Consider the following 25079-nt stretch of genomic DNA (forward strand, 5'->3'; position numbering starts at 1 on the left):
TCAAATATTACTTTGTAGTTCAATTGTTGTCCTTTGTGTTACCACATTCATGGTGAAAACTGCTGAGGTTTATCATTAATCAGTTGCCATCTATTCTGAGACAGTGCTGAAATGTATGAATAAGTAGCCAACTGTTTAAGCACTGAATAACTGATACAAACAAAAAAGATATATTTTTATATACAGTATATTGGACTTCTTGGAATTTTGCTTTTCACAATATTTCCTCAGTTCATTGTCTATGCTTTAGTTTGTTTGATTTATGTCTTGTGATAATGTTTGCACACTGAGTTATTTTCCTTGCATAGCTATAGTTTGCAAAGTAACAGTGTAATTCTCAGTTTTTTCAGATATTAAAGAACAAGGACTGCATATTTACTAAGGACTATTGTGCATATACAGTATACAGTATGTAGCTGGGGTGTCTGGTTGTTAGTGTTGCTGTGTTATAGCTCTGAGGCTTATGTTCAGTTTGGCACAGTCCAAAGACAGGCTGTCTAGGTTGTTTGGCAACTCTGAGTTGTCACCCATATACAATACATGTGCGAATTTGTGTACCTGCTGTGGTCTGGCACATCACCCAGGGTGTATTATGCCCTGCTTTTTACCCATTGTCTGCCAGGTTAAACTTCATCTCTGCTCTGTATTGGACTAGGTGAATATTGAAAATGGATGGATGATGTCTAAGTGTGAACTGGAACAACTAATCTTTCACCCTTCCAGTAACTGGATTACTCAAGCAAATACTACAAAGAATTCAGCCTCAACCTAGATGTTTTTGTGGTCCTGATTGTTTGCATTCATAACTAATCTAACAGACCACAGGAAGGGTACCCTGCAGTACCGTTCTGAAGATAAAGAAGAACTGGTCCTTACTGGTACCTCACATGTTGCTTTGGCTCACAGAACTCAGATTGATTCCATTATTTTAATTCCTGAGACGTGATTTTAAGTCATACCATCTGTTGAGCTCCTTTAATGAATATCTCACAAATGAATGTCACTATCTCTTTTTTTTAAATGCACTACAAAGTAAAACCATAGAGGAAAACACTTTGATTTGCTGTCATTTCATGGATCTCTACAATTCTGCAGAGTGGGCTGCATTTCATATTTCCATAATTAAGGAAAATTCCCAAAGCTTTTTCTTCACACACTTCAGGTGAATCTGATGAAGATTAAGTTAATAATCTTTTTTTTTTCAAAGAATGTCATGTTCATTTTTATTTTTCTTCTCAATATTGTCAGTAAAAAAGAGCATTTCCACTAGCTTCTAGTTGCAGTCATGACTAGCTCAGATTTTGGCAGAATTTATCAGAGTTTTTTTTTTATCTGGAGCTCTTTCTTATCCTTAACCTTTACCTAACAAAAGAATCGGTCTCACAATATGCTTTAAAATGACCAGCCATTAACTATTATCTTGATTAAGGTTTTGGATCTTGCTCATAGCACAGGAAGTGGCTTAAGTAATGCCTTAAACTAAAATGATTCTGACTTTTTACAGAAATTTGACATCCTTTTTGTTAAGAGAAAAAGTCCAACAAAAGCTATTATGTACCTTCATTAAATTAATGATTAAGTATCCAAAGGGCTTGCTAGCAGGCACAAAAATCCTACTGGGAGAATAAATACTATCTGCTTGGCATCATATAGGTTTGTAAATGTTAGCTGGAATCCTACTGGCTGGCTTCCTGCCAGCATGACTTGATGATGTTATTGATGTCTCTTTTTTTTTAACAGTCTGCAAGCAGGATGTATTTCTCTGTCCAAAAGCATTACTGGAAAAGGCTTCAAAACAGGACAGAGAACAGAATGCACTAACCTGAAACCCAGCATCCCATCTGGTGTGCGAATCCAAGCCAGCTTTCTCAGTGTGCGCTGTCTCTGTCTGACTGCAGTTAGTGGCATTCCTTTCCTTGCTCTTCATTTTTTTAGATTGTTAATTGGATCCAATTATCACATTCTTCTTGTTTTCTTATGAATTTTTACATAGCCCTTGACGTAATAAACTGGGAGAAGGGAGACATTAATATCGGCCCGGGAAGGAAGCAATCTATTGCTCGTTTCCAATGCTTAAAAGCATATATAGTGCTTTAATCGATGCAATATATCGTCTAAGCATGGCTTCTGAACAAATCAGACAGCAGGCCTCCGAATGAAAGTTGTATCTTTAATAAATAATGACAATGACTGATTGTATAACAAAATCAAGACAAGAAAAAAACATTTATTTGTGGGTAAATGAGTAAAGGCTAATTTAAACTATGCAGAAAATCTTTCCCCTGAATGAAAGTATGTTTTTTCCAGCCTTTTGCTGCCCAGTTGAGTTCTGAAAGAAAGGAGACAAGCTTACTCAGCCTCCTCGGTCTTGAGCGATATATTATTAATCAGTATCTGCCTCCTCAATGTGCTCTCCCTTGTCATGGCATTGCTCCTGTGTCAGAGGACACTGGCATGAGGATCCTGTTTATATTGAACACCATGTCCTGAGATCACAGCTCCAGGTTCAGACACAACTGGAGCCTCTGTCCTTAATCAGAGGAAGAGAGCACCTTCCTCTGGCTAAGGGCCAGCTCTGGATATTTATAAAGAAACTATTATTTACACGCAAGGGTGGCATGCTGGCGCAGTGGTTAGCATTGCTGTCTTGCAGCGTTGTGGTCCTGGATCCAGCTCCAGACCTGAAGTTCTATGAGAGGTTTAATGTTCTATAATGGGTTTTCACTGGGTGCTCCACAGCCCAAAGACAAATTGGTAGGTAAACTGGCTTTGGGAAAACTGGCCCTGGTGTGTGTGTGTTTGTGTCTGTCTGATATCTGCCCCGTGATGGACTAGCGTCCCATCCAGGGTGCATCCTGCCTATTGGGATCGGCTCTTACTCCCCTGTGACCCTGAATTCTATGCAGCAGTTAGAAAATGGATGGAGGAATCATGCAGAGTATACAGACAGTTTTTATGTGACATCAGGAAACCTGTAGTATGTGACATGAAAAGCAGGAGCTTTGCTAAACATTGGAGAAAGGTCAGGGTGAAGTCATTCTCGGCTTCTGTGTTTGTGGAGTATGTTCAAGAGCAGAACTGAGTTCATTCTGGGGAAAATCCTCCTACTGTATCTTATCATTTTTTGATACTTTCCAAAAAAAGCATACTGGAAGCCTCTCAGACCCTTGCACTACCACCAGCAGGTCATCGGAGACCGGATAGAGCTTGAGAAAGAAAGGTGCCACTTTCTAACACAACCTGATGACCAGTTAGATCGTTGGATCTGGTTTCTTCAGTGCTCTCCATTTACCGAGTTTTGAAACAGCTGCCGCGATCCAGCTATGTCACAGTTCCTGATGTTCCACGCTGGTTAATGTGAAAAAAGTCATGAATGTAGTCTTTCTGCTGTCTGCCTGTTGCTAATGGTCGCCGGTGCAGGTAAGGTATGCTGATTTTGTCACCATGGGTCTAATTCTGTATGTAAAAATGACTCAAAGCTGATCAAAAGCACGGTGATCATCCTCCGACTGACATCTGGTTTCTGTAACTTAAAGAAAGGGGGGGAGAAAGGATAATAAAAAATTGAAACACGTTTCCCTTTGAAGGAGTTTTATCTCGTGGTCCATAAAAAAACCTTCAAAGGCAGGGATTGATGGTTCACTCTGCATTGATCAGTTGGTGATTGGATGTTTTGCAGGGTAATGTGAAGAAATGGGAAAGTTCATTCCAAAATCTTATTTCCATCTCGGCCATTGTCTTTACAGTGCTGGCAGGAATGTAATACAGTTTTTTGTTTATTGTAGCTACCTCTTAGTGCTGTTTCATTTAGATGAGAAGGTGGGAGGATATAAGTCATGTTCTTGCATACTTCATGATAATCTGTAGAAATCCATGAGTGAAGCCAAACATCATCCAGTCAGCAGGAACAGGTTAATTGTAAGTCTCCTGACTAAATCTGTTCATATGGAATCCATCCCACTGCCTATTTATGTTTGTTTCCAGATCTTTAGATTGTTGGAATTCCAATGGACTAATCTGAGGTAGGACATGTGAGTAGTGTCATTAAAAAAAGCTGAGACTGCGATCGCCATGGTCACCACCTGTTGATTTTTTTTTTATTGCAATACTGTACTGCGGATAGATTGAACCCCTCCACTTTTTCAAAATCTAATGAGGTAATTACAGCTTTGGTTTTCGAGAAGCAGTCTGGAAAGTCTGTCTTTGTGACTCCTTGACCTTCATAACCAAGCCATTTCCTGAAGATGCTTCCTTGTGGCTATGTTAATAAGCTGTAGAGCTCACTGCAATACACCTCCTGGTTACATAACGGCTAATTAGTGGAATGGAACTTAAATATATCGTGTATCTTTGATTGCATATAAGTAATTACATTAAGGGCTGTGAAAACAACTCTGCTTGATTTTTGTAAGATACTGTCACTTATCCTGCATCTGGAGAGAATCTCTTTGGCTTTTATGCGAAAGAAAGACAGGTTTGGCAAGGATTAAAATGATGACACATGGCCGGCGACACTTCCTAGCCTTATGTCTTAGATTCTGTGGTTCAGGAAGCAAATCTTGTGCAGCATTCCCATCTGGATTGGTGTTCAAATCTCTGCCTTGTTGACTGACAGGCAATGGCAGTTCCGGTGCCAAAGGAAGGTCCATGAAAATCAGCTACTTTCCCTTCTGTTTCATTCCAGCTTTGACTAGCAGACAGCTGTATCCACAGTGACTTACAATACAAGTCAATGAAAATGAAATGAAAGGATACATCCACATTTCAGTACGTTTCCATATTTTGGCCATCCGTTTTCTAACTGCTTCATCCCATTCAGGGACATGGGGGAGCCGGAACCTATCCCAGCCAGCCACAGGCACAAGGCAGGATACACCCTGGATGGGACGCCAGTCCATCTTAGGGCACACACAGACAAAAATCCGCACACACTCGCACCGGGATCAGTTTTCCCAGAAGCCAGTTCACCTACCATGCAAACACAGGGAGAACATACCGTACCAGCTCCACACGGCCGGCACTCCCAGTCCAGAATCGAACCCAGGGCCCCAGCACTGTGAGGCAGCAAGACTAACAACTGCCGCCCGTGTTTTGTCCACTAAAATTAAAATAAGCAAATGCTTCTGCAGTGCTATTAGAATTCAATTCCCGTTACTTGTCAAATCTGTCAACAGGCTTTCAAATGCTTACTGTAAAACCAAATACTCCCACTATGTTGTGGGATTAAAACATGTCTTTCTCTAGGGAGGACAGGAGCTGGAATGCTGCACACATGACAGTTGAATTCTTGAGTTTGAAAGCACTTGTCTTCCTGAATGTGCTTTGTTATAACCCCTTCTCTGCTTATTCACACTGTCACTTATACTGTATTTTGCGGGACTCAAACCCATCCATCCGTTTTCTAACCGCTTCTTCCAATGTAGGACTGCAGGGGAGCCAGAGTCTATCCCAACACAATGGGCGCAAGACTGGACTGGATGCCAGCTCATCGCAGGGCAGATAAACACAAACACAGACATGCACACATTCGCAGCAGGGCCAGTTTTCCCAGAAGACAATTAAACGTGCTGCTGCAATTTACCAGCACGTTTTTGGACTGTGGGAGGAAATCTGAGCACTCAGAGGCAAACCCTTCTTAAAGTATAAAGTATTGTATAAGTATACATTCCCATTTAATAAAGCTCTTTCCTACCCTTCCTTCCTCAGTGGACTAGCTCTGGACTCACAATTACTTCACAACTCGCTCACACCAGCACCCACCTTCAAATCTTCCATTATCAAAATCTTTTGTCTTTATTTGAACTACAAAATGTGCTATTGACCACATTTTGACCCGCATGTCACAAGAGGCATTTGCAAGAGGAACTGAAGCATTTATATGTGCAAGACTGATAAATAGAAGTTTCTCAAAAGCTAAACAACACAATGTAAATGCAAAGTGTTTCCGCGTTCTAAACCCAGCACTTACATCCAGCTCTGACATTACAGACAGACAGTGCAGTCTGAGTGCACCTTGAATACGCTTGCATACTGCAAAAAACAAGGGCTTGGTGACATGAAGTGGATAAACAGGGATGTTTACCTCAATTATCAAAAGCACTACAGTAAAAAGTCAGGGCTTATTTTCTTGGTTTTAAAAATTCATGCCCAGATACAGTTGTCATTTGTTAGTGGTGCTCCAGAAGCAAATAACAGTCTGTAGGTGCAGTAGGTCTCACAAGCCTCTCTTACTGTAGACTTTCCCATACTCCTAATCCTTCAAATCCTTGTTTTTTTAATCTAAACCTCTTAAGCATCGATAGCAGTATGTGCAGTGGTGATGCATCTGCCTCGTCTTTCATCTGCTATCTCTGTCTCCAGGGAGTCTGTGTTGGCCTTCATATCTTTGTTCTTTTTTTACTGTTTTTCTTTACAAACTTTCTCCCCACTAAACATCTATGCAAAATTATGGTAATGTTCAGATTTTATTTTATCCCGTAACCCTGAGCTCTTACTTGCTTTTAAGTGGAAACAGGGGTTTCAGATTGGCGAGATGGGACTGATAGGAATCTGTTTTTTGATCTGCACTGAACCTGAATTATCTCCAGGCTGTTTGCTGTGAAACAATGGGGAGCTTTTTCTGCTGTGTCTATCAGTCATTTCTAAGCATGTGACCTGAGGCTCACTCATCACAACAACTGTGAGTGTTGCGTTGCAGTGCAGGTGCGGTGTGCAGGACACTTAGGAATAGGAAATCCTTACTCTCTGTTAATGATTATACAGTGCTGTTTGTGAACCCCTATTGCAGATGTTACTTTTATACTATGAAATCCTTGTTTAATAAAATCTACTCCTTGCTTTTCTAAAAGAAGGGTGTATATCCACAAATTCTGTGTATTGTTCAGATTAATTGATGCATGTAATAGAAAAGGAAATAGGTAAATAAGAATTAGTGTATGTGTAAAAGTAAATAGCATTGATAGCCATTAGGTTCATTAGCTCAGTCAACAAGGTACTGTAACTGTAACCTGGTGCTAAAGTGTGCTGTAATTGGGTACTATGTTAACCAATCAAAGGGCAAGTCACCAGGACAGTTTGGGAGGCCAACAAAAGAAATTCAAACAGATGTGACCAGATAGTTCTTATTCCAGTGATATCTCACTGAGTGTTATCCTCACATACAGTATTAACCAGGCATCCCTAATATACTGTACATATACACTGTCGATGGATGGGTACTGATGGATGGGTAATGGTTTGAGCAATTGTGTGACTTTTAAGTAATTTTGTAATTTGAGTTCGCTATAGAAAAGGGGATGAATACTTTGCAATCAACATGTCATTTTTGTTTCTATTTTTTTTGCAGATATTTGTCTTCCTTTGTCCCTGAGCATTCAAGGTTATATTATAATATTTGCTTTAAAATGTAATAGAACAAAATGGGACAACATTATAATCAGGTGAATACTTTTGCCAGATGCAGATTTATGCTGTTTAAATGTATATATTTATTTTTTCTTCTTCTGTTTTTGGCATCTTACATAGTTCAACCCAGTCGGCACAAGTCAACTAATTTTTGCTGCTTATCTCTAAGGATGGTCTTGAAAGCTTGTTTGTGTGTGGCGTTCTTTCTTTCTGTCAGGTCTTTTTCACGCTTCATCTAATTTCACAGACTACATTTTTTGGCTTTTTGAGACCCCCGGTGTCTCAGATCTTAACACTCTCTAGCATTCAGGAGTTGTGACAGTTGCCGAGTTGAACGTTTGAACAAATTTATTATTTATGAATATACTGTACTGTGTGCCACATTTCTCATGATTGCTATAAACAAGACACAGAACAGTGGCACATCACAGCTTCCTGTATATACTGAGGTGAAATCATAGTTATACAGACTGGCAGGACTTGCAGAATGTGGAATACCAGAAGAGGGGAGGGGGAGCAGAGTTCTGGATCTTTCTGTAGCACGTTAACAATAACTTCAACAGCCTGCCCTCTGTAGGCACTTCTTGTTTTTCCACATGAAGTTGAGAAAACTGTTTCTTTACTACCATCCTCATTTCAGGTTAGCCCGAAACACTATGAATGTGTTTCAACCATTGTAACTCCCGAAGATTCCACTGAGAGAAATAAAAGAGAAAATATATTGAACACATGTAAAAATTACATTCAGATCATTCACTCCTCCAGCAGGGATTATTCAGAAATTTCCTTCAGGTGCAATGTCTTATGTTTTGTGCTGATCTTGACTGTGTGCTGTGTACTTGGTGGTTTCAGTAAATATTTATCTTGCTATGAGCTTCAGAGTGGCACTGAGGCCATGGATCTTTAGAAACTGTGCCTGGTATACAGATCCCTGATAAACATTTAAGGCAGCAAGCCGTCACCAGCCACAGGGAGGCTGGGACACCAGGGAAGATGTTAGCTTATGGATGGTGAGAGCTACTGAGATGATGTCACAGGCCTGCTGATGGTGTCAAGACTCAAGATGGTGTCAAGACTTTTGGTGTGTGAAATGAATCATCTGTACTAAAATTTCAAATACAAATCCAGTCAAGCCTAGTATCTTGAAGGCTGTTGGTTCAAATCCAGGCCATGCCATTTGTCTCCTGTGCCTGGGACTTCCTGGGCCTGGTGTGCGATTGCTGCAGATTTGCAGCCACAGGATGTATTTTAGGCCAGAGCTGGGTCCAAGGTTGGTATCACTGGCTGATGAAACAAATGCAATGACCAGGCAGTACAGATACAGACAGGGTATGTACTATCTCGCCTTCCACAACACTGGTTTGTCTTCTCTGGTATTTAGTGTGATTTTCAACTTTACCCTGTCCTATTAATTCTTGCTGAGGACTTAGTGTCTCCCCCCCCCTTGACACCAGCTATACTGTACTTATTTATGCCAGTTGTACATATTTGTCAGAAATGTATCTTTCAATCTCGGAAACTGGACTGTAGGCCAAGGTTAAGAAACATGTCCCATTCCATAGTTAACCTCTATGTTTTTTTAATAACCAAAAAACATTCTGTGGAATGTGAAAGCATTCTGGGCAAATTGGAACAGGTTTTCCTTAATGTAGCAGGACTGCATAATAGCTGAGGTGGAGCAGAACAGTAAATTAAAGTTTGAAGTTTAGCTATGAAAAAGAACCAATTCAGAATCTAGGGAAATGGCATCAGGTATTGAAAGTCAAGAATTATAAACAAGATCTTCGAGTCTACTAGCAAGCTGTTTTGTATTGGCTACTTAAACACCTCCCACACATGGAAGAAAAAATGTAAAAAAAGTGTTTCATCAACAGCAGAGACTACTCATTCCCATCTTCCTCGGCTTCCAAGCAAGAGGGGTGTGGAGGGTGATTTTGGAAGGTGCACATGCTCAGATTGCTAATTAAAATTAGCCATAAAGGCAGACTGTCAGGAAACTGACTTGAAGTGAAGGATCATAAAGCATCAGATGAATGCAATTAAAATATTCATTGCTGGACAAACAAAATATTTAATGCTGAAGCTGAAGAGTTCGTCAGTCTGGTTTAATATATACTAGGTCTCTAGTGTCTGTGTTTTGACAGAGGGGCAAGGGAGTCTGGCTTGGCTTTTAGCAGTTGTTGAGACTCTCAGACACCCCAGCTGTCAGGTGCGCAGTTCTTGTGAAGAAATGTTATCAAGTTCCTGAGTTTTTGTCACTGCAGAATGCCTTAGAGGGGTTCCCTGTCTAGTTATTTCATTAATGGGAGCAGCAGTGAGGACAGGAGCTAAGGGTGATCTAATGCTTCTCCCTGGTGTGTTATATGTTTTCATTTCATTAAGGAAAAGGCAAGTATCCTCCTCCGAAATAAATTGTAAGTATATGGTTCATGAAATGGAGGAGCAGGTGGTGACCAGGCTTAGAAACATTCTGTATGAATTGTAATAAATGCACAGACAGCTGGCCACAGTATGTTGCAAAGGAAGAGCTTTCCACACTTCCCTGTCCCAGTTCTGAGGTTTAGAGGATGGGATTTGTCCTTGTAAGCCCTACAGAGCCATCCCTGAACCTTCTTGCCCTTTCATTGCAGAGAAGATCTCTTGCAAGCAAGTTGGTCTGTCAGACGCATCAATTTGGGTGTAAGCGATGGCTTAAATGCTTGTTTATCATGACCCTGGGAGTCCGGCTGAGACTGGACCATCAGCTCAATGCTTGTGGAGTCTGGGAAGTGTGGTTTTTGTATTTCCTTTTTAAAGGACATGCAAAACTGACATATGGGGAAACGCAGTTAGGATATGAGTGGTGAAGAGTTACCTCAGCAATTCTCTTGCATCCCAGATGCTGAAACAGTATGTGTTCCAATCTTCTAAACCTTGCATCAGACCCAACCTTATTTACTCTTATCATTATGGCCATTTTTCTGAAAATCAAAGCAGTGTCTTTACTGTGTTTTAAAACCAGTTTTAAAAACAGCGATCAATGATTCATCAGTAGTACGCCAATGCAAATGAAACATCTCTTTATTTTTTGTTCGCTGTTGAATAGAGAGTTGTGTTTGATGGTACCATTTTAAATTACAATGATCTTAGAATCAGGGAGAAACATCAGTCTGTGATATTGGCCTTCCCTCTTAGATTCTGAAGCAACAATTTAAAACTACAGCGAGCTGCAGAATGGCCTTGAAACCGGATTTTATGGAGTAAAAGGGATCCAGTCACCTGGTCTCTTAGGTATTCAGTCTACTAATAATCCCATAAATACAGCTGAACAGAGAATGACTGCTGAGATTTCTCACAATAATCCAATTGCAATGACTCACAGGCTTTTGTCTTCAATACTTATTCTTACACTGTTTGAATTCTTGTAATGAAATTTATTCTGAAATGATGAAGCATATTTTAAATCATAGCTGAGCTTTCCTCCGTTTTACTGGTGAAAAAGAAATTGCATTCTGTAATGAAAATAAAAAAGAGCATTCTGTTACCTCCAGAAAACATTAGATATATAATGGGTCCATGGAAACAGAAGGCATACTGTATATAGTTGTTCCTAGATTATAACTGATATGTTTATGGCCCTGACATTTTACTAAAACCATAATAACATGGCAACTGAAGCATCTATGAAACTTTGGTACTGTATGCAATACCTATGGATTGTTGTATTAGTAATGCATCACTGGAGACCAGAGTCAAGTTAAGACTGAACACTGTTGACAGAAATATACAGGAGACTTGGCTTGAAATGGTTGTAGCACAATACTGGTCAAATCCATGAACCTACAATCATTTAGAATCGGTTACTATAGCTTGAAAATGCATGCCATTTCAGTTGTTCCTGGTGTTACTCAAACAAATGTTCTATGTGCGCTAAAACGTGCACGTGTCTTTAGTCTGGGCTGAGACACTACTAGAATGCAACAATGCAATGCATTGTCTGTTTTTATGTCAGTCCCACTTGGAGGGTTATTATAAATAGGGATAGTACTATGTTTCATATTAGAAAGACATAAATATTTAACCAGCCAGCTGTTTCTTTACATCGTAGATAGAGTTTCAACCACAAACAAGTTCTGTCCTAGAAGCAGCAATGCAGTCAAATGTGTGTCATGCTTTAGAGGGTTTTGGTGTGGTATTGTTCTGCCTCTCAGCAGCATCCCTGTCCTTTAAAGTAGCAGATGCAGCCAAAAAAAGAGCCATTTCACGATTTTTGTAAAAAGAAAAAAGTGCTTCTAATAGGTGAGCTGCAGTTTACAAATTAAGTGAGCTGCTTTGTGTCAATTAATTTGTGGTCACTTTGGAACAGAATTTTGCCTAAAGCATTGAGTGGTTCTTACATTGGTTGAATAATGTACACATATCCTCTTAACATCAGGAAGTGGTCATCTACCAAATTACAGAGCAGGTGGCAAATGTGTAGGTAATAAGGACACATTCTCAGATGGAGGTTTATGTACAATTAAATAATGAAAGTTGCAAATTTTGCATAGGTATTAAACTCACTTGCCCTGCACTGGCCTAACTCTGATGAGTCCTGGGGTTAACAATGCCATGTTCCTTATGTTCAGATGTAGTTACGTTTTAGCTTTTGGTACGATCTCATAACACATTTTGGGTACACGTGATGTGATTATAACCTGGGGGGGGGATGGTGCATCTTATCAAGCACTAGAAACAATGCTTAATCAAACGTCATGACCTCTTATCCACATGTTACGTCATTTGCACATGTCCCTATAAAAATTATGCACATGATTATAACATCTTGTGGAGCAGTTTTGAAGAGATTATGAAACCATTATGCAGAAACATTCAAATAAAGTATAACCAGATTCTCTCACTGAGAGTATGCGGCACCATTTTTGCCTGAACCCGTTCTGTTCCAGATATCATACTTGTTTTGTTGGAGCACTCCTGCAGTTGGTATGGCGACTCGCCGAGTTTGTTCGTCATTCCTGTGCATGTGCATTTTGGACAACGAACAAGATCTTGAGATGAAACATTTCATTTACAGGAGTGTCCTCGGGTGAAAACCATTTCACAGGCAGTTAAGGATGCATCTGTACGGCTCTTACAAAGGTGACTCTGAAGGATGCCCATTTTCGCTCTGTGTGATTGCTGTTTTAATTTCCCCAGTTCACATCTTGTATCCTATGGGATTCTAGAGCAGTTGCTGATGCATATGTGTTAAATCTGTAGGCTTCTGTTATCAGTTTACTTTGAGCCATACCTATTTCTGAGAGTACTGAAACTGCTACGAACAGGAAAACAATGCAAAACAGCAAAACTATTTGTATCCTAATTAAAATACATTTTTCTAGTTTAAAAGCAACATAAACAGCAGAGAGAAATAATGAAAGTGCAATGAAATAAAACAAACAAATAACCGGATTATCTCTTAGTTAATAGTTTGATGTTTGGGGGATCGGCTTTTAGACGCTAGAGGATTGTTTTGATGAGGCTGAATGCCTTTCATCTGTCACTGCAATCTCCGTTTTTATCTCCCTCCTGTTTATTGTGCAGAAAACCTTGAAACTCTTTTTTAAAATGAAAAAAAAACATTCAGCAATTGAAAGGCATACAGCTGCCCCAACATGCCAGGAATCCGGTGAGGTATCTCTGTTGAAAACACATATTGTTTTGCAGGTGTTGTCTGACTCTTTTCTATTTGCTTTTCCAAATACAGCAGAGTGATTCCTTTGTGTGTGTCTGTTTGACAGCAAGAGAAATACACATCTTAATAACCTCAATTCAGTTGATTGAATTAAAGACACTAACTAAAGCGCACTGACTAAAATGCAAATGTTTTTTTTTATTTTAGTTGAAAATTGGGTAAATATCTAATACCTGACCCCCCACCAATGCTCAGCATCTTGTACAAAGATGATTCTGTAAATTTTAACCACTCCAGATGTTCTGAATGCAAACCTGGGAATTGGAAAGGAAGAAAAACAGAAGGAGAGAAAAAAGCAGAACTGTACCCAGATGGAGGGTAGAGGACAGAGGAGATAACACTGTGTGATTCAGAGTCTTGTAGGACCTGTTGAGAAAACTGAACAAAACAGTGTGAAGCCTGTTTACAAGAGCAGCGAGGCGCTGTGAAAGAGAAATGAAAATAGCTTGCATGGTTCTTCTATTTTTCTGTCGTTGTTTACAAGGTCAGGCACTATTTAACTTTTTTTGTCTGCAACCATTTTGGGAGAAAAAAAAGAAACAAAATATTTCTTTAGTTAGTTTCCAAGGCATAGTCATACTGTATAACAGTCGAAGTCAGAGACCCCTGTGGACTCGTGCAGCAGTGTTAAAATATCGTGAGGCTGCCTTCCTGAATTGCTGTCCCATAAGGTCTGAGTTTGAAATTCAATCAGCAACCTAATTAGTATTTCTAAAGTCCAGTTTTGTCATTATGGACTGGACACAAATTTAACATTTATGTGCAATGTGTATGTTTTTTACTTTTGTTGGATTTTATCAACAAACTACATCCTGAGTTGTCTCTAACTATTGTTAAAAAGTTGATCAACACTTCTCTTGAATTGATTACTATAACGCCCTATCCCCCTGAAGCTCTGGAGTTCTATTCCTATGGATATCAGAGTGTCACAGTCCCCAAGCACTTTCAAAACCAGCTTCGATGGGCTTTAATTTAACTGTAGTTCAGGTGGGGAGCTGCGTCAGCATGCGTAGGCTGCAAAGGAACAAGTAATAGGTTTATTCCATGCTGAAAAAAAAGGATGAAAGAAAAGTTCTATTCAGACCTGACACCTGAAGAAGGCTCCACGGCCGAAACGTTGTGTTTTCTTTCTTCCTTTTTTTCCAGCATGGAACAAACCTATTACTTGTTCCTTTAATTTAACTGGTTCTGTCTGCCCCTTCCAAACTCTTATTGTAACTGTGTAACCCTGCTAGTTTTTTTTCTTACTGTGAAACACTTTTGAAAAGCCGCTTTTAAAGGCGCTGCATAAATCGTTTATTATTATTATTATTATTTTATTTTTAGTGGGGGTTAAATGAGTGTTAAAGGAAGGGCCTGATACAGCCTAGCCTTGGCCAGGACTCCAAATGACTCGAACTGATCCACAGAGGACAAAAAAAAGGAAGATTTACTTCTTTTGTTTTGGCGGCACAATAATGTTGTTATGTCCAAGAGCCTGATGTCTGGAAAACCAGTCCTTGCCTGTTTGATTATTTTATCTGACACATGGGCCAGTGAGATTCTGAAATGGTTCTTGGGCTAGGTCTTTGTTACACTTGGTTCTGAAGGAAAGGGAACAGTCCGTGCTGCAAAACAGAGCACTGGGGAAAAATTAAATTTGAAGAGTGTGAATCCTAAAAGAGAGGACCATAACGATCTTATTAAAGGCTTTTTCAAAATCCTAAGTAAAGATGTAATTATTCATGTTGCTAAATCCAGAGGGAGCATACCTCATGTCTGTCTTGTTTAGCTGTGTATGAAGTCAGTGGTTCCCTTAGCGAGTCATAAATGTCATGGTAGCGACTTTAGATTCTTGTCACAATATTAAGCCAGTGTTTTCTAGTGGCTCAACACAAAGGGTTGTACTTTGGTACATGATTTTGTAAAGAGGCAGTTTCACTCATGTGTGAGGTGACATGCAATACACCATAAATCTGAGCTTGTTTGAGAATCCTGCCCTGTAAAGTACTGTCTTGAGTTTTATGCATAACAATGCCTCCACGTACAAGGCAACACACAATACTACTTGTTAAAAACAGCCAAACCTGCTCCCAGTTCACTGAGATTATTAGATTATAACCTAAAATTATACCATTGACAGCCCTTTGAAAAACAGCTGCATTGTAACTCTGGGATTTGGAAGTTGTGCATCAACAAGAAACTGATTCTGGAAAAATAAACTGTTGCAGCAACCAGAGGAAACCGAGTGATCACCATGCATTCTGATAATGTGTCATTGGAGACCAGGCTTGGGTTAAGAATTAACGCTGTTAACAGAAATACACTAGAGAAGTGGCTTGAAATGGATGTTAAGATGCACAATACTGAAGCTATAGCATAGAGCATTCTTTAGCCCAGGTTATTGTCTTGCTGGTGAAGTAAATGTCCTATGTTTTTTTTTTGTTTAAAGTTCTTTCTAAACGCTTGCTGCTGTAGCACAAAAACAATGAGGAGCTGAAACCATCAGAGAAAACTGCAGATCGAGTGCAATTACTCTGTCAGACACTCCAGGATTCCTTGCAGGAAGGGCTTTCTCCAGGGATTATCTTAAAACAGACCTTACTGCCGACACAGCACTCCCCACCATATTAGCTTTCTGCTGAGCTCTGTGTTAGAAATTGCTGCTTTTTTCCACCATTGGCAATGTAGGCATTTCTTACCTCTTTCCAATTTAAAGACTGCAAAGAAAAATATATTATTTTAAATGTTATATGCAATTAGTAATGATTCACAGCTTTGAGCGAAAATGCATTGCACGTTTTTGCACTTTTACTGCATGCACAGTGCCTGTAGAATGTCTCCACACCCTTTCCAAAACAGCACATGAAATAAAAACACATTAAAGTAGAATTTATTTGACCTTTATTTGCACATTGTAACACACAACCTCCAAGAGGAAGATAAATGTTCTGAAAAGTAATTAAAAATGTATTCTATACTTGGAGGCAAATTACTGTAGACTTTCTATAGACACAGTGCATGCACATAAAAGACTGGAATTCCAGAGTGGAAAACAGAATCTTCTGTAGGTCAAGTCACTGGCTTTGATAAATTCACCTCTTTGGTGAATTGAAGGTTATTGATGACTTGTGTGGAACAAAGCAAACTAGCTGCATTAGGAAATGATTTCCTGCTCTATACCTTAAAGAAAGTTGTGAGTCTATTGTTTCTTTTGCATTTTTCCATCATTCCAATGGAATTGGATGAGATGGAGCCGTATGTCCAAACAGGTCATGGTCTATTGCTCCTTGGAGACGTGTTTCAGTTGGACATTCATCCATCACTAGTTATAAAGAAGTGCTCTTTCTTGGGAATAAGCGCTTCCTGTGGGAGAGGACAAGTCTACAGTTTTATTTTATGCTGTCTCAGAATCCATCAATAACATTTGGGCTATATATTGAAGTAGTGTAGCTGCTTATTCTATATTAAAATAATTCCTTCTATAATCAGTGCTCTCCTGGAAGGGCACATCAAGCAAATCAATACAGTTAGCAGAGAAGATTGCCCCTATTAATTAATAAGTGTTTCAGGGCCTCCTGTCTTGTTCATTCTTGACCTCTGAATGTTTATGGACACTCCCTTTGTAAAATCTATGCAAACCATCAATGCTAAGTGATGACAGCTTTTATTTTAGCAAAGTATTTTTTTACAGTGCTGTGGTACGCATGTGAATTACATCCTCTTTTTTAAGAGATTTTTTTTTGGTTGTGTGCATCTCTGGATGGCAACTTTGTGTGTGTTTCTATGGCATTGTTGGGGGCCTCTGCAGTTACAAATACAATAGCTTGCATGGAGGGTCACACCTGCTTGCTTTCATGAATCCCTTGTGTTAACTGCTTCTGCAGTGGCCTTTAGAACTTGGTTATGGTTCCAGCAATCCCACCCCACTCCTACAGCCTTAGAGCAACTGCTCAGGATGTTCTCCAGGGTTCCTGATTTGGAGCTCTTTTCACACCCTGGAGACTCGCCCCGGATGTACTAGTTGGATTTACTCAGGAGCAGATCGTACTCCCGATCAAGAACTTGAGTCGGTGGGGGTTCCACGCTACATGACTCAACCCAGGTGATCTTCCTTTCCATTGCCTGGTCCCATCCTGTCCAAGCTCCCTGCTGTCTCATCCCCACCATCCTGCTGGACCTTCCCTCCACAGTTACCCAGAGCATTAAAGCCAAGTGCACAAGCTTTAGAAAAAGGTATTAATTATTCAGGAGTTCTGTAGCAAAACATGCAAAAAATTAGAATCGGAATATGCAAAAAGCCTTTGCTTTATGACTTAATAAAAGATTACTGTTAAATAGGCTATACCCTGAAGAATGCTCAGCAATCACTTTAGTGGGGATTCTGAATGAAATGTGTTAGAAGTAGATTAAAACATAATTAAACTGTCTGCAGATAGTGGAGATATTTTTTGTTTTTTCACAATGTCTGCAATTATTAATCTATTAGATGAGCAGAAGTCGGGAAAAGTAGTTGCCATGTTTGTGTTTACGTATTTAAACAAAGTAATATGAACATGCAGTGCAGGGATGTTTTTTTTCCATCAACCTGACTGAATTCTCCGATGAGTTATTTAATGAATGAAGCAGAGAATTACTGTAGATTATCTTCATTGGAATCTTCACTGCATCACCCTTGTGACAGCTACTAGTCTCAGCCCTTAATATGTGTTGGCCCGTCTCCTGAAACAGAATGAATATGGCTTGATTGGGATCTGAACAGGTCATTATGCCTTTAAAATGTGCTTTGGTGTCTTAAACTGATGAAATAGTAAAGGTTTACTCTCTTGTCTAATAGCTTCAGATAACCTTCTGTCCCTGCAGGATGAAAATATAGCAATTAACTACTTACACTGGTGCCTTATCTGTAATCTGACAAGTCCTTTTCTTCATGTGATGACTTCATTAGAGGGATAATTAAACGATTCACTTATTTTGCATGTGTAGCAGAAAGCTTCTTATCCCCTTAAGAACAAAAGGAAATACCCAAAGCTTGTCAAATTTGCATAATTAAATTGGTGATGTTTTTATTTTCCACCACATTTTTACAGGCAGGTTTCTTTTTCCATTCTGAAACTGGGGGTGAGTAGGGAATACTGTTTGTCATTCCTCCGTTTTGCTTTGAAAACTTTTAATTTATTTGGGATACCAAACTTGTTCACCAATAACAGGGAAACCTAATAGATGCAACCTGAGGAAGCTCTGTAGTTCTGAAGTTTAAAACGCTGACATTTCTAATTGATAACATGCAGACAGCTGATTACTTTTTAATAATTCAAATAACTCCATTTCAATATATTCTGTAATATCCAGATGTTTTGTACATATAATACATCCCAACACTGCAATGAGTCATTCATACTGAGATTAAACCCCATCTGGTTTGTGAACCAGTCGATAAATGAGCTGAAACTAAATTTTCCTTATTTTGGCATAACGTCATCAGTTTAGGGTCATCATTTCCCTGAATGATGATCTCATTAGCCTCGGTTTCTCATGGGTAGAAATCTTTCCAGTGTCCGACACTTGCCTTCGGTTCTGCCTGTTTCTGTTCCATTAATCTGAGCTCATCAATGCAAAGTTACATTTTCTACTGGTGTTTAATACCAATTTTATGCCTTTCCCACTCTTCTCAGAAATCACCAGATCACTGAAAGTTACTATTTAATTCAGCATCATGACCGGCCTGTTGGATGGTCACTGCCTCAAGTGACTCATGAGGCCTAAGTACACAATCAAACCAACAAGGACAAGAAAAGCACTGACAACGTGACAGTCAGCTCTTCACCAGTTATCTAATTAATCAACAAATTCCCCACAGGTGGGCCTATTTACATGAAATAGAGGCCTGAGTGATCTCTACTGGCAGGTCATCTGAAACTACCAGCCAAATTACTGCTGGCCTGTTACGTCCATGTTTATGTATCATTAAACTGCAAATGACCAGGAGTCCTGCCAAGTCTCCATCTTACCTCTCTCCAGCTCTCCTGTTGTTTGAACACCAGCGAATCCTGTACCAGCAGGGTGAACCAGAAGACCAGCATTTAGCTATGAAAGAATTCTTACGACCAACGAGCAATTATACATAAACTGTTTTATATAAGGCTGTATCTAGGAGGAAAATTACAAAATGGTCCTTTGATTTAAGCTGTGAAAGTGTAAAATAACCCCATGAAAGTGAACATATGAGTTAATACTACTTCCATCCATTTATATACAACAACAGGAAAAGGCTGGCCAGTAATTTATTTAATAGATGTGAAACATTTATATGGTGGCATCTCTTATCATGGCTCTTAGGTCTGGGTTCAATTCCAGAATGCTGATCCTTCTTTGTAGAGTTTGCAGGTTCACCCCATGTCTGTTTGCAGGTTCACCCCATCTTCTGCCCCTGTCTAGCTGTGTATTTAAACTAGGTACAGGGGCAGATCACAGTATCTTGACATGTTGCCAGTGCTCTACATTTAAACCTGAAAGCCATGTTGCCTTGATAATCATAAAGAAGGGGACACATTAAGTTCCTCTTCCAGAGTGCGACACCCCCTAAGCACTGCAAGAGGCTCCCCGATTCCAAAATGGTTTCAGCCCGCCGTGTTGCTGACGCCACGCTCTTTTGTTTCGCAGAGTCCTGGGACCCGGGAAGAGGCCATGTACGATGGGGCGAAGGTGCCCTCTCCTCAGGAGAGTGCCAACGGGTTCTCCCAGCCCGGCGCGTCCGCCTCCTGGCCCAAACCGGAGGAGGAGGAGGCCCGCAAAGCGGAGCCGGTGCTGGCGAAGAAGGCTCACCGCGAGATCCTCGACCACGAGCGCAAGAGGAGGGTGGAGCTGAAATGCATGGAGCTGCAGGAGATGATGGAGGAGCAAGGGTGAGCTCTGGTTTCCTTCTTCAGCTGGCCTCGCCCTCCGCTGCTCTGGAACGTCAGGCAGCCAATGGCAGTAATAATCCCAAAGACCTGCGATCAGTGTGGATTTGATCACATTAGCTCTGTAGGAAATGGTTTAGCTAGAAAATAACATTTGCATGGTCTAGATAGGATCCATGTAAAACTTTAAGGATGTAAAGCCAAACTGGGGTCAAATACAGGCATTAATTGATGATGCGTTGCTGGAATGTTTTATTCAAAAGGGATCTTTTGCAGAATTGCCCTCAAAGGTTAGATTTTGTCGATTTTAACCATCATAACCTGAAACTTTCACCTTTCTGAGACAGATGAAATGTTTTCAGTTGGCTAAATAATTAGATCAATTACTACTACTGAGATGTTATATAGAAAAATCTGAAAACTGCAGCCTGTGAGAACCATATTTAATGCAACTCATCCCTTGTAGTTGTCCTTACCCAAAAGTAAAAAGGGAGATACTTAAAGTATAAATAATAAAAAATACAAATATTTTTATTTCATAATAAACTATATTTTAAATTCTTTATTTTACTTTTCCATATAGAAATACTATCTACCCATTACCCTTTTCCCTAATTAGTCAATTACTTTTAAATATTGCAAAGGCAGAGAATTTGCTGGAACTGAGAAATGAGAAATCAGTCATCTCTCATTTAATAATAGTAAAAAATAATTATCAGTAACTCTGTTTCAATTCATTAAGGTTGTTTCTTAAGGTTAAAACCTCACTGTTTAAAAGTTAGTATCGTAGTTGCATTACATTTTTGCTTTGAGCATTACTATTAGTCTGTCCTACGACACATCATATTATAAGTGAAAATCTAATTGAACTTCGAGAAGCCAAAAGTAAAGAGATTTGTCTGTGTGCAATATCCTTGACCTATTTCTTGATGTCCCTAGTAATTTCTGATTTTGTGTATTAGACTGTCTTATAAAACATGGTGTATTGACAGACAGCTTTTAAGGCTCTTTTTCAGGTGTCAGAACTGTAAGAAGTCATAAATCTTCCTGCTAATAAATCTACTATGAATCTGGAGGAAATGGCTGAGGCAAAAACTATTTGAAGGTTCCTCATCTCCGGGAGCCACATTTTTCACTTAGTGTGTTTCTGACAGACTGTGTTCCCGCAACATGGTCTCTGGAATTAAGAAGCATCTTTGCTCTAGCCTTAGTACACTGCAGGGGTTTTAGATGAAGAGGGAATTGGAGTCAGCTTTCTACATTCTGCCTAACAACATTCTTTTTTCAGAATGTAGCAACAGATCTTTTTAAGAATATCTTGCATGCATCACTGTCTGTGTTCAATATATGACATTGTGAGAGCAGAGAGTCCTTAACCGGGCAAGCTTGCCAGCCTGTTGAGATCACAGGGTACAGTGTTTGCGTCGGGTCAAAACTCTCGTAAACAGAATAATTGAGTTGGCATTGGTGCCAAATTGGGAAGTGTGGATTGTTCCCGATGGAACAAGAAGAACACAGCTGCTGATTAGATTATAAGGGATCCTTACTTTAATTTCCATCTAAACTGGGTAGCTGTGGCCAAAACTGTGGTACTCAGGATTTTCAGATGTAGCAGTGGGATGACCTGTACTCCATCGATGCTTGGTTGCTTTTTCTAGTAGGTTATCTTTGCCAATAGACTTGTGAAAACTTAAATTAATGTATTCAAATTTGGTAAATCCGTGAGACTTAATACAGAAAGTTTGAAAATGTTCTACACTTGAAATAAAGGCAGCTGACAGAAACTCCTTTCTCAACACTCGGAAAGCATTTGGATCTTCTGAAAAATGTGATTGCAAAGTAATGATTCCTTGCCTAATAGTTCAATTTGTGGGCTCTGCATTGCATTTTAAGAAAACAGAAACAGATACTCATTCATCAAGCATAGGTAAAGTCATGTTAAATTAGGACACGTCTCAAAATGACTTTTCAACTTTTGCTACTGTAGCTGTGCAGTGTTGTTTTTAGAAGTATCCCACTGTGAGGTCTGCAAACAACCAAGAGTGAAGAAGAGGCATCAGATGAAATTAAATGGCTGGAGCCTTTTCATTTTAATGGAGTTAATAACTAACACATGGCCCAGAGTGAGGGCTACTGAGGCATTAGGGAGAGAGCCAAGTTGCAGCCCTCCTGTTGAAAATGGGAATTAATTGCCTACTGCATTCGATAGCTTCACCCTAGGAGCCAATTAAAAGACAGTGGCAATTAAAGGAATCTGCTCATTAGCTCTCTGAGGCCCGGCACTTCTGTGATTTACCACCTGGTTACTCAGACTGTAGCCATTAAATATATCCTCCACAGGCTGGTATTTCATAACATAGGTCCAAAAAGTGAAGGATGATAAGCAATAAATATGAGCACTGTCTGTTAAGACAGTGGGTGCAAGATTTTGCTTCTCATGAACCTTGTAACGTATCAGAGCAGGTACATTTGAATGCAGCGCTGTCTGGCTTTAAATAAAGGGAACAAGCTCCTGTGACACGTGTATGTAGGTCAAAATGGAAGAGTGCTTTCACCTACAGGAACCTCAATAATGCTTTTTAAAAATTCCCTGTCAAACAATGTATCCATTTCATCCCCTGTAGGAAGGTCAACAATGAATTCCTCTTGCTGCTTAGTTTAGTCACTGCTTCATATGACAGTGAATTAATATAAAACCCCCGCCTCAGTATTCCCTTCTTTTTAATACCCTTAAGAAGCTTTTCTCCACTGCAGTATATTGTGCCCTTAGCTAAATTAAAATATAACGGAAAGAAAACCCAGCCCAAATGTATCTGTACCATTAAAGAGAAAGTCAAGTAGTAATTAGAACCAGAAGATAGCCTTCAGTGTGCAGAGATGTTGTCGAGTATTCAATGGCTGTTTGTTTTGCATGGACACCATACAGACCAGTAGGTGTATAGAAATGGAATGGTGTGTAATTAGACCACAGGCTTTGCAACGCCAGCCCATTAGTAATTGTGAGAAGTGTTTATCCAAGGCTAACTACCTGCATGTTCAGTTCCCAGTCCTGGTCCTGGAGGACCACACACAGCTGCTGGTTTTCATTCCAGCTGAGCTTAATTACGTAATTGCAGCCTCAGCTGAACTAGCATGTTGCTTGACCTGAACTTTGGCACTTTCTCAAAAGTTTCAGCTCCAAAGGTGGGGAGTTTTTATTTTACTTATGGATTGCAGTTATTAAAAGGTGACCTTCAAAATATTTAAGAGCTGAAACAGTTTGAATTATTAAGTCAGTTGAGGGAGTTGTGGAATGAAACAAGTAGAATACTGTATTTGTCCTTGAACAGGATTGGGAATTCATTCAGACAATTTAACCATGTTGTCATAAAAAAGATTTGTTATGAATAGCTTGTCATAAAAAGCTCTTGATTTCCTTATTTACATATTTAATTATTTTTGCAGCAGTCCTCTTCTTCTCACAATTTGGCCTATGAAATGAGATTTTTATGCCACAAAGAAGGACATTCCAGATAAAACCTAAAGATGTTAAACCTAAAAGAAAAATGCAATTTAAATTAAACTGCAATATTACTGAATAGCCTTGCATTTGTGAAGTGTTCTTTTCTATGGTTGTTGAAAGAGGTTGTCATTTCTTTAGCAAGGTATGGTTTGCGAGAGACGAGCTCTAAATGAAACAGCTCTGTGAATGGTCACTGATTAGACAGACCTCATGGGCACTCCCTGCCAGCCCTGGCCGTGTTGGCTAACAGGAAGAGAGCAGCAGGAAGATTGTTCTGAAGTCAAGAAGCCATTTCGGAGAGGCTGGGATAATAGACATGTCCTCTTTCCCGGCCAGCCCTAGCAGAGTGCATAAGTAGATTATGTTGTGCTTTGGTGAAATGAAAGTGTTCTATTAAAAGAAACAAATATTTGACATGACACCCACACACACAATGTGTAGGCTTCGTGTAGGCAGGGAGTCGATTGAAAGTTGGTTTTCCTCTATTCTGTGCAACATAAGGAATATCGGATGGTTTCAGTGTGCTCTTTATCTTTTATTTTCAAATATACTCTGCTATTTGTTCTCTGAAACATACACTGTATAGAGAAAAGGCTATGGTTGCCTACATCAGAATTAAGAATTCATTTAAATGTATTTAACAGTATCGAGCCACAGTTTAACTATTTATTTGTTTCCCTCCAAAACAGTTCATTTTTTTTAGTATCACATTGCTAAATGTTTTCCTCAGAACAATTTCAGGATGGGAGGATGAAATGAATGTCACAATCTGTTGTAGATTGACTTCTTTGAGCTGCTGAATATTCTATTTAAATGCAAATGTGGAATCTGAGGACTAAACGGCTTCACATAACATTTGCACTTTCCTTCTTTGCCCCTTTCTGTGTGTATACTTGCTGTTTTTGTGAATTCGGTCCATGGGCTCCTGGGAACCAAGTACCGAGCTTCATTGTACCAGTACGATACCAGTCTCACCCATTGTCTGTTTTCGCTGTGGAAGCGTGGCAGGTTGAACATCAGTTCCTGCATCCATTTTCTGAACACTTCATCCAATTCAGGGTCATGGGGGAGCTGGATCTTATCTGGGTGCAAGATGGGGTACACCCTGGATGGGATGACTGTCCGTTGCAGGGCAAACATCAACAAGAGGGCGAATTTTCTCAGAAGCCAATTACCCTACCCGTATGTCTTTGTACTGTGGAAGGAAACCAGACCATCCAGAAAAACCCACACGAATATGAGGAGATCATACAAACTCCATGCAGAAAGCACCCCAGGTCTGCAATTGAACCCAGGTCCCCAGTGCTGCAAGGCAGCAATCAATCACTGTGCAACCATGCTCACCAGCTTCCATGTTCTCTCATTTAATTCCAATCAAGTGGTGGGAAAGTAGCATACTTCTACCTACTGTGCATTTTTGCTGGGATATCAGAAAGAAAGAGAAAACATTTTCTTTTGTTCCAGGTTTCCGTGTTTCAAGTTCTAGGGTTTTCATTGTCACCTCTTACAGTACGTTGTGTTTTGGAGGTCATCATAGCTGCAATTCCTGCATCCCAGTGATCTGGTGACTGATTACTTG

At 39.8% G+C, this 25079-nt stretch overlaps 1 protein-coding gene across 2 annotated transcripts in view; it reads left to right on the forward strand.

The window, feature by feature from the left end:
• The window catches only part of srrm3 (serine/arginine repetitive matrix 3), a 99450-nt gene that overhangs the window by 24774 nt on the left and 49597 nt on the right, over positions 1-25079 (forward strand). For both annotated transcript variants that reach the window (XM_069184307.1, XM_069184308.1), the window contains exon 2: positions 19760-20001. In XM_069184307.1, coding sequence (XP_069040408.1) covers positions 19784-20001 — 218 coding nt within the window. In that variant the 5' untranslated portion in view covers positions 19760-19783. The remainder of the gene's footprint in view (positions 1-19759; positions 20002-25079) is intronic.

Source organism: Lepisosteus oculatus, chromosome 26 (genome assembly GCF_040954835.1).
Source record: "Lepisosteus oculatus isolate fLepOcu1 chromosome 26, fLepOcu1.hap2, whole genome shotgun sequence".
Classification (NCBI taxonomy): domain Eukaryota; kingdom Metazoa; phylum Chordata; class Actinopteri; order Semionotiformes; family Lepisosteidae; genus Lepisosteus; species Lepisosteus oculatus.